This window comes from Haliotis rufescens, unplaced genomic scaffold, assembly GCF_023055435.1.
Source record: "Haliotis rufescens isolate VD_foot unplaced genomic scaffold, xgHalRufe1.0.p SCAF_20, whole genome shotgun sequence".
Classification (NCBI taxonomy): domain Eukaryota; kingdom Metazoa; phylum Mollusca; class Gastropoda; order Lepetellida; family Haliotidae; genus Haliotis; species Haliotis rufescens.
The window spans coordinates 13,221,003-13,234,365 of record NW_025963891.1 but is presented as its reverse complement, the minus strand read 5'-3'; the positions used below and the strand labels follow the sequence as shown (position 1 = coordinate 13,234,365).

Sequence of the window (13,363 nt, the reverse complement as noted above, 5' to 3'; positions counted from 1 at the left end):
CTTATTGGACCTAAAATTAGTTCTTTTAGATCTTATGGTTACCCTCCTTACTCTCCATGCCATTGGTTCTTATCATAGCCCTTACCCTTACCCTTACCCTTACCCTTACAGTTATCAGGGTTTGATATCAACATTAAGTATTCTAGTCCAAGACTTGTAAAATTCAGGAAGGATTGGCAAAATTTCCTTGTTATACCAATTATACCATTAGGTAGATGGCATCTGTGTAGCAGATAATGTTTGCGGACTAGTGCAAATAAAAGTTACTTTCTAGCGTCTCATGCCTTACCCCCTTACCCTCCTTACCCCCTTACCCTCCTTACCCTCACCCTCCTTACCCCCTTACCCTTTACCCCTTACCCTCCTTATCCCATTACCCTCCTTACCCTAACCCTCCTTACCCTAACCCTCCTTACCCCCTTACCCTCCTTACCCTAACCCTCCTTACCCCCTTACATTCCTTACCCTCCTTACCCTAACCCTCCTTACCCCCTTACACTCCTTACACCCTTACCCTCCTTAACCCCTTACACTCCTTACCCTAACCCTCCTTACCCCCTTACCCTCCTTACTCTTACACTCCTTACCCCCTTACCCTCCTAACCCTAACCCTCCTTACCTCTTTACATTCCTTACCCTCCTTACCCTAACCCTCCTTACCTCCTTACACTCCTTACACCCTTACCCTCCTAACCCTAACCCTCCTTAACCCCTTACACTCCTTACCCTAACCCTCCTTACCCTCCTTACCCCCTCACCCTCCTTACAACCCTTACCCCCTCACCCTAACCCTTACCCTCCTAACCCCTTACCCTTCTTACCTTTACTTACCCTTTCTTGCCCTTTTCATCCTTACCCCTATTCTCAAATAGAAAGAAATAACATGATAATTCACACATTCTTTAAACTGGAAGCAAATTATTGGCACTTTTAAAAACTAAAGAAATTTCTGGTGTTGGTAGATATAGAATACATGATGGTATTTGTGTACAAACTGAACTATACATGATACTGTGACTCAGAATATACAACATATATACTATTCAAAGAAGTCGAGGATCCCAGTGCGTTGTAAGATTTCATCACACTACATTTGAGGGGGGGGTTCAGATATGAGTTTAGTGATTTCGTTGATAATGTTATATACTTGTGTTATTTAGGTATCTTTTTGTTTCTTTACAGACAGCTAGCCCTGGTTACATCCTTCAAAGTAACTTGACTGTTTCTGATATTGACTTTGTGAACCAGGCAATTGAAGTGACGTGTAACGCCAGTGCAGTCACTGGTGAGAACTCTTTGGTGAGTGACAGAGTTATCTCCCATTAGTTACTGGAAAATTTCTATGTAATAAAATGTAATAATTTCACAAAGTAATTTAACACTTACAGACCTTCAACTTCACAAACAATTAAGATAGACACATGTATGTGTAGCAGGGCGTGGAGTCATCCCACAGATGACATCCTTACCTTGTCAGTTTGCTGGCGGGGTTAACCTCTTTGGTCATGTGGACAAGGCGTCCGACCTCGGATCAGAAGGTCCGTGGTTCGAATCCCATCACGGGACTCGGAAATTTAATGGCCGCTACATTGGCGCCCAACGTGGGGCTGAGCACGTTCATATTAAATTTGAGCAAAATAAGCCTCAGTACCCTACTATGCGGCCCGGGACGTGCCTTCTGTTGACGGGGGAGTATGTAGCAGGGCGTGGAGTCATCCCACAGATGACATCCTTACCTTGTCAGCTTGCTGACGGGGTTAACCTCTTTGGTCATGTGGACAAGGCGTCCGACCTCGGATCAGAAGGTCCGTGGTTCGAATCCCATCACGGGACTCGGAAATTTTATGGCCGCTACATATGGATCAGATAAATATTGCCAATGTCTTTTTAGAAAAGATATGTATGATGATCCGATTGTTTTCAGTATCAAGAAGCATGTAACACGTTCCGACTTATCCAAAAAAGTTCCAACAATAAACAATGGATAGGAGACCTTCAACTGATAACTCCAGTGGATTATGAGACAAGATCTACCTATCAGCTGCCATTACAGACCTTTGTAAGTTTTCATAACATTCAGATCAAACTTGATGTCATTGTTATTTAGTGTGTTAGATTGTTTCAAGAATGATATTACGTCAAATATTTCATTGAGCTGCTTGATGTTTGACTCACATTCAATTCCATATTCCCTGTAGGAATGTCAGGGCAGACTAAGGGATGAGTATAATCACGTAGATGGATCTGGCTGATTGTTGATTTCCAGATGGGGCCATTGCTATAAACCACTGATTTCCTTGGCCCTGATGTGACTATATACCCATTTACAGGGCAAAATATAGCTTAAATATTGCTGAGTGCAGTATTATACCAACAAAATTTACTTCCTTGGCCCTGACATCACCAGATCCTGCTACGATGCATTTATCTTGTAAAAAACATTTTAGAAAAATTCAAACAAATTCAAAATAGATAGGAAACACTTGTTCGATTGAGTAAGGAGGTTACCTTGTGCTATGTTAAGTGACTTCCAATGACTCTGAAAAAGCATGCTCTTTTGCTTGGAAGCGGGGTATAAGGGATTTATTCTGCCTCTCAGAAATCCATGTGTGTTGCTCGTGGTGGGGTATAAGAGATTTATTGCCCCGCTGAAAAATTTATTCAAGGTGGGTCACACAGTATGTCATCAAGATCACGTGGGCCAATCAGATCTCGTCATTCTGACATAGAGGTGTGATAATACTATGTACTGGTCAAAATGACAGCAGGAATCTTGCTGAGTGCGTCATTTATACAACCATTCACTCACAGTCACTCACTTGTCCCCAGCTGTAATGTTGTACAATGCCACATATTATTCGCTGATAAACTCTCTCTATTCTCAGGATGGCAAGAATCGTTTTCTCCAGAGTTTTGAGATAACATTGGAGGATATCAACGACAGTCCTCCGGTCTTTACCTACGTAACTCCAGCCACCGTCAACGAGAGTTTACCTATCGTAAGTAACCATCTTAATAGTTGTTATTTGATGTGATTTGAATTTTTGTTTACCAAAATCATTTTGGTAGTATGAGTAAGATATTGAATTGTCATACAGAACATTTTGAAGCCACGGAAAACATTTCAATTTTCTGTTCATGTTACCTTGGTTACAGATTATTGTTTCATCTTGTTATCTTTGTTATCAATTGCAGTAGATTAGTAGATTTGGATTTCTCTTCTAATCTTTTCTTTGAGGTATTAACTGCTGAGTTGTCTTCCAGAATTCGAACATCTCCTACGTGACAGCAGTGGATGGTGATCTGAATGATCCTCACCCAATCCGATATGAGCTTAACTGCAGTAAGTCAAACAGTCATTGCATGTTTACCACTTGTAATGTAATGTAATTAAATGTAACTTTAAATCTAATGGAATGTTGATGGAGTATGTGCATCCCAACACTCTCAGACACAATACAAGGATCATTGCGACAGACAGACTTTTTACTACTTTGCTGGATTCCCATTTGGTGACTTGACTGGAGGCTGAGGGAGACATCACTCACGGTGTTAACAATTTTGCATAAAAGTATATTTAATAGTATTAAACTTTTTCATATTTTAGCGCATATTGATAAACATTCTGTAAGAAGACCTGATTTCTAAACATACTAAATGTTAGTGTACTAGTTGTTGAGCAAATGTTAAATATGTGCACATTTACGTAGTTTCCTCAACTTCTAACATGCAGAGAATCCATTGATGAGGTCATCAAGTGCTATGTCATGAGTCAAGGTCACATTGCAGAGGCGGTAGAGAACACTGAGACAATACATTCAGTCTCTTTTGCTATAAGCACTGTCCTAAAATGATAATCAGTCACTATTTGTTTGATATATAAAACTGTAAGGAAGAGAATATATGGATGTCATCTTCTTTATTATGAGGAACAAAACGTTTCGGAGTATATACTTACTCCTTCATCAGGTGAAGTCATATACTCCAAAACGTTGTGTTCCTCAATCAAGAAGTTGACATTCATATATTCTCTTCCTTATGTGTATCACTTCTAAATGCCTTTCAAAGACCTATAAAACTGTACTTTTGACAATATGACTTTTAGTCTATGATTCTTAGCTGTATTGCTTCATTTTGACAATAACTTAAAATATGTTGTTTTCAGACCCCCAAACAATTAACGAATGTGACAGTTTGAGTTGTTCAGTGAACACAATGTAAAAAATAAGCAGAGATCCTTAAAAGGTTCTGGGATCCTGACCAAGGTGGCGTTGCCTCCACAGGGAAGTTTGTAATTAGATTTGCCTTCCTTGCAGCAACTGGAGTTGGGATCAATCTTTTTGCCATTGACAAGGTCACAGGCGTAATCATCAACACTCGTCTTCTGGACCGAGAGAGTGTTGAGCTAAGCCAGGGTTACATCGATCTGTGTGTTAAGGTGAGCACAATGTTTTGAGAAAATCATATTTGCAATGTTAATACACCCAAGTTTCAGAAAGTAAAATGCAAGTTTTGAACAAGATGGTGATTGTTTTCACCAATTGCCTGCCAAGGGGGCTCAGTTGGAAATCCTAGACAAGTCCCTGGTGTTACAAATGTATTTGACAAATCAAGCATAACGTAAGACAAATTCAGAATGTGTTCAGGTAGAAAGGGAATGTTCTTATTTTTTCCCCCATCAGTTTGTCGTTTAATTGTAAAGTTAATATGGTATTTGGTCAGATAAGTAAGAGTTGAAATGTTGATTCATTTTTGGTTGATAACGTGATTGAGTTACATGACATGTGCTTGGCTTGAAACATTTGTTTGCTCTTAGGGGTCCCGGTTTGACACAGTGACCCCCATCAAGATCCGGGTAGAACTGGTATTCAGGAGCCAAAGTTTGTCGTAAGAGGCGACTGTGTTTGTCGTAAGAGGCGACTATGTTTGTCGTAAGAGGCGACTATGCTTGTCGTAAGAGGCGACTATGCTTTTCGTAAGAGGCGACTATGCTTGTCATAAGAGGCGACTATGCTTGTCGTAAGGGGCACTATACTTGTAAGAGGCGACTTTGCTTGCCGTAAAAGGCGACTATGCTTGTCGTAAGAGGCACTATGCTTTTCATAAGAGGCGACTATACTTGTCGTAAGAGGCGACTGTGCTTGCCGTAGAAGGCGACTATGCTTGTCGTAAGAGGCAACTAACAGGATCGGGTGGTTGGGCTCGCTTACTTGGTGGATGCATGTTATATATCCAAATTGCACAGATCGATGCTCATAATATCAATCACTTGATTGTCTGGTTCAGATTTGATTGTTTACAGACTGCCTTCATAGATGGAATATTGCTGAGTGCGGCGTTAAATAACATACATAAACCAATCCTATCCCTACAACTCATGTAAGACTATGAATTCTTTGTGAAATGGATGTCAGACATGGTTGTTTGGGACTGTTCAAAGTATTGCATTTCTTTTTTACTTTTATTGCAAGAGGCAGTGGGTGAAGCGTTTGCCTGTCACGCAAAGACCCAGGTACAATTCCCCACATGGGTACAATATGTGAAGCCCATTTCTGCTGTCCCCTGCTATATTGCTAAAAGCGGCACTCACTCACTCACGAACGAACGAACGATTCCCACCTCCACTCACTTACACCATGTTCTCCTGTTGTCAGGCCAGGGAAATCATCAGCGTGACACCAGAGATTTTAGGGAACGACACCTCAACAACAGCAACAGCAACTATCCGAATCAACGTCCGAGATCAAAATGATAATGCACCAACATTCCATCAATCCGACTTCACTGTCAACATCTACGAGGACATTCCTAATGAATCTGCTCTGCCAGGACTCATCATGACCGTCACCGACTTGGACAGTGTGAGTACATTGTGCATGTAGTACCAACAATCTTTGGAATGTCAGTTACTGTTATCAATGTGAAAAGCACCAATACTACGCATGTACTTCAACATATTCATCATGATGATACACATGTTATTGCAACAACCCAAACTTGTAAAAGAGGCGACTATCGGGATCAGGTGGTCAGGCTTGCTGATACATATCATTGTATCCCAATTGCGTAGAACGATGCTCATGATGTCAATCACTGGATTGTCTGGTCCAGATTTGATTATTTACAGACCGCTGTCATATAGCTGGAATATTGCTGAGTGAGGCGTTAAACAACAAACAAACAAACAAACAAATCCTAGTCATCTGATAGGCTTTAGGGGCATGATGATCCCTGTGTACCTACTTGTCAGGAGATCCAATTAGGTTGAGGATCGAGCCGTTACAATGACTTGGCTCGTTGTGTGTAATAACAAACCAACAGCATGATTCATGATTTGTGTGAGATGACTGTTCAGACATGTAAGTCGTTTTAAAATAAATGTTTAGTTTGTGATGATAAATGAAACTTAGTCTGTAAACTCACGCTGTGGATATTCTGGTTCAGAATGTGTCCCCAGTACTGGATGCTAAACTTCCCGTATTCGACGTTATAAGCGCCCCACTCTAATAAGCGCCCACGGCGATATTTGCTAATATATTGGCAAGTGAACAATCCCAATTAGCACCCCTTCCGATTGATCAATGTACACAAGACTTATTTATTCGTGTATAATACTCACTCGTGTGTTATATGCACCCTTAATTATGGGCAATTAAATTCTGGAAAAATATATCTGTCGTATATATAAACAGTCAGGCCGTCAGCATAAACCACGAAATTTATATTTCAACTCTGTTTTTTCCACCAAAATAATATTCTAATAAGAGCCCCCAATTTCTAACTTTGAGAGCTCCCTGGATGCTTATTACGTCGAATACGGTAAGTCTGTGACTTGGCTAATCAGAGCTAATGCCTTCATCCTTTTGTCCATCTTTCGTTATTTCACAGGCCACCATTTTATAGCCGGAATACTGCAGCACCAAACAACATTCACTCACTTTAGCTTCTTGTCTGTTGTTAACAGGGCACAGCTAACTCCTATAATTTCGTCTTGTTGGACAACACCGACGTATTTGCTGTGTTTCCTGATAGTGGACAAGGGCAGACAACTGCCAGTATTAAAGTCATCGACACATCGAAGATCGACTATGAGAATGGACCCAAGTCCTACATACTGAGGGTGAGATTATAACCATTATGAATTATGGAACGAAATTGTGAACTCGATTGTGATGATAACACACACGACCTTGTCATTTGTGTAATAATTGATCAAATGAGTCCACCTTCATTGGTCAGCCTTAATTTTACCATACATATTGTAAGTAAGTTTTGTACATTGTTATCCCCTGCCAAACAAAGTTGGCAGGGGATATAGAAACGGGCTCCGTCCGTACGTCACGTTTCGTTTCCAGAGCATAACTCACAAACTGTTCAATATTTTTTCATGAAACTTTGCAGGTCTGTCCAGTACATGCTAAACTGGTGCCTTTTGCTATTTTGAAAATTTAGAAATTTTTATTTTTTACTTTTCCATGGCAACAAGATGGACTTAGGTTCTGTGAGGGTAGGGTTTGTTTCCAGAGCAAAACTCATAAACCGTTCAATATTTTTTCATGAAACTTTGCAGGTCTGTTAAGTACATGCTAAACTGGTACCTTTTGCTATTTAGAAATTTTAGAAATTTTTATTTTTTACGTTTCCATGGCAACAAGATGGACTTAGGTTCCAAACTCTTCTTTTTTTTACAATTTCCATGACAAGTTCCACCTCGGTTAAAAAAGGTTAGGGTTTGTTTAGATTTAATTATGTCATAAATTCTGCAACAGGGGCGGGGGATATAGCCACGTTAGTGGCAAACTCTTGTTGTTTTTCTGACTATTTCAAATAATGCAAGGTAATGTTATAGCAATCGGATTAAGATTCATTGATCATTGGCAATTCACTATGCAGAGTTGTGTCCCTTATCCAGGATAAGCACGATAGATTCGCTCCACGCCCTGCTACACTGCCATGACTTGATGTGCTGTTCACAGTGACATTACAGTTGCTGAGGTTCAGTCAATTTGGCAGAGTGGCAAATTGGATTAAAGCAGTTCAAGTACTAGTATCAGTTTCTCTTCACAAGAGACACAAATAACTTCTTGACCTAAACAGGGGCGGTCGGGGCCTAGTTTTTAAAGCGTTTGCTTGTCACACCGTAGACCCAGGTTCGATTCCCAACATGGGTACAATGTGTGAAGCCCATTTCTGGTGTCCTCCACCGTGATATTGCTGGAATATTGCTAAAAGCGGCGTAAAACCATACTCACTCACTATTGACCTATACTGAATGCAGGCACCAACTGTGGAGCGTGGTGCCACAATGATATACTTGACCCTAACTCTATGACTTTTACCAGGTTGAAGCTCGAGAAGTCCTACTGAACCAGCCGAGCCGACTGACAGGGTCGGCAACAGTAACAGTCAATGTGCTGGATGTGAATGACAACATCCCATTATTTACGCAAGCAGGATTTTCTCAACAAATACCAGAAACAGCGAACATTGGGTCCAGCGTTGTGGATATATCGGTAAGCAGTCACTTTTATCCACAAGTTCTTTCTATGTGTTCAGCAAAAGTACCATTATTTAGAGTATTGTTAACAATTTACTGAAGTAATGAACGCATATCAGAGGCTCCGTCTGATCTGGTTAAATAATCTGCTCCAGGTTTCGGATCCTGATTCCAATGACTTTGGTGTTGCTGGTGTCGTTTATGCTCTGGTGGGGAATGGAGCAGAAAAGTAAGTCAACCCAAGATGATTTTATTGATTCTATGTATCGCCATTATAGTCGACAGTAAAAGAGGACTTGGCAAATATTCAAGTGATCTTCAAGAAACAATGTAGCTTAATTTTGACAAGCATGTTTCTCACAATGATGACACTTTTTCTCAAATTAATATATGCTGAGTCTTGTAATCAGGGAACTAGCAAGATTCTATTTTTTGTCATTTTTGTATCAAGGCCTTAGAAATTCCACGAGTTATTCCACTAGTCCTCAGAGATTGTATCTAGTCCTGCTTGAACTAGACAAAAATGTTTATGTTGTTGATTCTGTGAACTGAAAATAATAAAATTGCGGCCAAAAGGTTAACTTTAAGAAAGAGTTCATGTCATGATTGGACCAGTTCTTGCAGTTACTACAGTTTTCAAAATTTCTTCATAATTGATGCTTGGATTATTTCTACGTGACTTGTTTTCGACATGTGTGCTATGATTACGGAAGTACATGTAACATATATGATGTCACTTTGGGCTTGTAACTTGGGTAGAAATATGCCTCTGTTCACCCATCAGTGAATGGGTACCCGGTAGGATGAGATGAGCATGTGCACACTGATCCACTGACGGGGATGATAATAATGCAGCGCTTTGGGCACACATTGCGTATGGACTATTATTATTGTCTAGGTATGTTATTTTGACACAACATTTAATAGATTCAAGCTTCAGAACAGTAGTTGAAGGAGAAAACTAAGCATGAATATTCCTAAATGATTAGGGGCAGTCGGGTAGCCTAGTGGTTAAAGCCTTCGCTCATCACGCCGAAGATCCGGGTTCGAATCCCGACATGGGTACAATGTGTGAAGCCCAATTCTGGTGTCCCCCGCCGTGATATTGCTGGAATATTGCTAAATGTGGCGTAAAACCATACTCACTCACTCACTCCTAAATGATTGAATCGAAGTTCTCATTGTCTCGTTCCAACAAATGACAATTAATGGAGTAGTTGAGAATAAACATTTTTTTTTAAACTTTCAGATTCCGGATCAACAACCGTACAGGAAGTGTTACTATAGCACCATGTTCCCCGAGGCCAGGGGTGGATACATGTATAGACTATGAAACGACTAGGACGTATGAGCTGACAGTCACTGCCACAGATTATTTAGGTCGAGGTTTATCCAGAACTGCAAGGCTGACGATTGACATTCTGGACATTAACGACAACCCCCCTGCCTTCGTGGAGTCGGAGTATGCCAGAAGCATATTTGAAGGGCAAACAATTACCAACGATCCTCTCCTTGCCAGGGTATGTCGTTCAGGAATCAGTATTTGGAGGACAATTATTGCTATTTATTAGATACTACACAAGACTGGCAGCCAGCCAGCATAGTACCTCTGCCACAGGCCAGCGCCATGTGACGATTTGTCACATCTTTCACAGTCCATTCAAGATGTTGCATATGCTTTTCATCCGTTTCATGTTTGACAAGTCTACACATTTTCATCAACAAATGTCAAAGAATGGTTACGGTTCATTAAGAAAGTATCCTAATACGTAGAAAAGCTTGTTTGTTTACAAACAAGAGAAAAGTCCGGTCATGTGATATGCAAATTAGCCTGTGGCAGTGGTGTTATGCTGAGTCACCACTGGGCTGGAGTCTGATTACACAAAAGAAGTTAAGGACCAATCGATTCTTTCGTATTACTTTAGCTAATCATGCCATGACAGATGAACAATAGTAATATGTAAGAATCAGGTGGTCCTAAACTTCATTTAGTATATAATGGATGATGTTATTGAGCGGCAAACCATTCTTATCAACTCTGTATCATGATCCGATAAATATGCAAATGAGGCAACCTAGCAGGAACTACTTTCAAGCTCTATATATCAATGCAATGTCTGCTTGCTCAATAAACTACTAATATTGATTAAAGCTCCTAATAAGTCTTGATAGGGGTTTCTAACTGTTTGACTGATTCTGTTCACAAACAAAGCTGCAAATCATTTGGCACTATATGATAATTGGGTCTCCAACTCTGTATTCATACATGGTTTCTGAAATTATATTATATATCCTGTCATAAAGTTACAAGGTCCAGACTCAGATGTACACACGGCGGCAAAATTTAACAACATAAAACAATTCGAATATAAAAAAAATTCTGCCCAAACCAGCTGTTTTAAGTTTGGGGAAAAGACCCCAAGCCGCTAAAGTCTACAAGCACAGATTTGGAAACTGATTCCTCACTTAAATTGTTTTGCAATTTATGTCTCCAAAATTGCCCAAACTTGTAACATGCCTCACCTACATCCTAGTGATTTTCCGTATCTTAGACTATTGTTTTGATAATGATAACAGTTATCCCAGTACAGTCAAGTCTCGTTAATCCGACACTCGTTAATCCGACACTCGGCTTTATCCGACACAAATGATGGGAACCGATTGATTCAGTGCTATTTAGTCCCGTTAATCCGACATTCTCGCACTCCGACTCCGACACACCTAATTTGCAACGAATTGCCAAAATCACTCATTAATCAGTCTCGTTAATCCGACACAGTGATCAGCGTACTCCGTGGTCATATGACCGCGAGTACACAACCCCGTGTTTTGACACGCACTGGCTGCAGAGATTAACTTAACAATTAACAGGAAAAGCTATTCAAACCTGTATGTACAAAGCTATACAAATGTAGTTTACAAATTGAAGCCAGATAAATGTGCATGAAGCCAGTTTAAAATACAAACAGGTATATAAAACATAGTCGACTCACCATGGTCGACTGGTATGTAAACAAGAAAGCATGGATGACTTCATTAATATTCAAAGCCTGGCTACTGATCTTGGATCGGCAAATGCGATTGGAGCAACGCCACGTGGTATTGCTGTTGGACAACGCCCCATCCCATGCTACTGTCGACATAACTAATGTGAAATGTCACTTTTTGCCACCAAACACCACATCGCACATTCAGCCACTAGATGCCGGGATCATAAAGAATTTCAAGCTTTATTATAAGAAACAGCAAATGAAATTACACCTCGACAATGTTGATGCTGAAGAACCACAAGCCCTAGACGTCAAGCGAGCAGGGGACTTTGAGAAATGTGCCTTCAAAATGTTAGAAACAGAAAACACTGACAGACTATTTTAAGTAGATGTAGCAAGTTGTTAAGACAGTAGCACTTGCATTTACACGAGGAAACGTGTGTCGTTGATCATGTGATAAATTCAGTGAGTAATGTCTCTATTGTTATGTATAAATGGGAAAATTATTATTATTTTTGCACAGTCATTAATTATAAATTAAGGAATGAATGAATAAACAACATAATATTAATATTTCGTTTTTAATGATTTTATTACAAGGTACACACGGTTATTATCTATCGTGAAGACGTCCGATTTTCGATCACAAATCACTTAATTTCCTAATCCGACATACTCGTTAATCCGACACAATCATGTGCAACCAACGATGTCGGATTAACGAGACTTGACTGTAGTTACTATGGTTACTTCAGACTCCTGATGGTTAATTCTGATTCGAAGGCCGATTGACAAGGACCCAATGTTTGTGTGTAAACACTGAAAGTAGTACCTACCTGACCTTTCATATTTGCATGTTAATCCATGTAGGATGCTGTGTGTCTTTATGCTGCCGAGAAACCTACCCATTATATGATAATTGAGATATATCTGCATTTCATTTTTTCAAAAGAAAAATGCAAGAAAGAGTTGTGTATGTTAAAAGCCGTTGTGCTGAATGTATTGTTTCCAGGCTACAGATCGGGACACTGTAGGAGGCCCAATCCGGTACAGTATTTCTCAGGGCAGTCCAGGGTCCAGCCTGTGGCAGATCAACGATGAAACAGCCAATATCACAGCCAGAAGGCCCATCAAGTATGAAGACACGCCCAATGACCAGGGCTTGTAAGTTTGTATTGTATTATTTTTGGATATTGTACAGTAGTATTGAGGATGTACAGTGTGTGTGATGAGTGAGGGAGGAGGGTGTACCACTGCTTTGATCTGTATCTTAGATCTGTGTGTCTGCATAAAGTGGCATGTCATAGACACCTCCACGTTGGTTGGCCGCAGCTAGGGGAGGCAACTGCACGGTAACTTCCTCTCTACAAATGAGTGAGTGAGTGTTGGTTATTTGCAGCAGTCCGAAACACACAAGTCAGAAACAGGCAAACAAGTGGTTGATGGCATGAGCATCTATCCACTCCATTTGAGTACAGTGACATGAGATCAGAAAGGTTTGTTTGTTTGTTGTTTAATGCCTAACTCAGCAATATTCAAGCTATATGATGGCAGTGTGTAATTAATTGAGTCTGGACCAGACAGTCCACTGATTGATATCATGAGCATCAATCCATGAAATTGGAATATGATGACATGCATCAACCAAGTCAGCAGGCCTGACCACCCGATCCCGTTAGTTGCCCTTTACGACTAGCATAGTCGCCTTTTACGGCAAGCATGGCTGCTGGAGACCTATACTACCCCGGATCTTCACGGGTTAGATCAGAAAGGTCACTCAGTGAAACCTGTTGATCCCAACTTTGGTCAGCTCTCACGACAAGCATAAAGTTCTTAGTGGTTCTGTCTCCCACAGAAAGCCCACAGAGACTAAGCA

General features: G+C 40.4%; 1 protein-coding gene across 1 annotated transcript in view; it reads left to right on the top strand.

The window, feature by feature from the left end:
- LOC124133400 (cadherin-87A-like) overlaps positions 1–13,363 on the top strand; it is a 47,557-nt gene that overhangs the window by 7,659 nt on the left and 26,535 nt on the right. Inside the window, exons 7-17 of the mRNA XM_048400858.1 lie at positions 1,183–1,299; positions 1,925–2,059; positions 2,886–2,999; positions 3,265–3,343; positions 4,317–4,438; positions 5,655–5,861; positions 6,965–7,120; positions 8,343–8,513; positions 8,653–8,726; positions 9,747–10,017; positions 12,500–12,651. Of these exons, the coding sequence (XP_048256815.1) occupies positions 1,183–1,299; positions 1,925–2,059; positions 2,886–2,999; positions 3,265–3,343; positions 4,317–4,438; positions 5,655–5,861; positions 6,965–7,120; positions 8,343–8,513; positions 8,653–8,726; positions 9,747–10,017; positions 12,500–12,651 (1,598 nt within the window). The remainder of the gene's footprint in view (positions 1–1,182; positions 1,300–1,924; positions 2,060–2,885; positions 3,000–3,264; positions 3,344–4,316; positions 4,439–5,654; positions 5,862–6,964; positions 7,121–8,342; positions 8,514–8,652; positions 8,727–9,746; positions 10,018–12,499; positions 12,652–13,363) is intronic.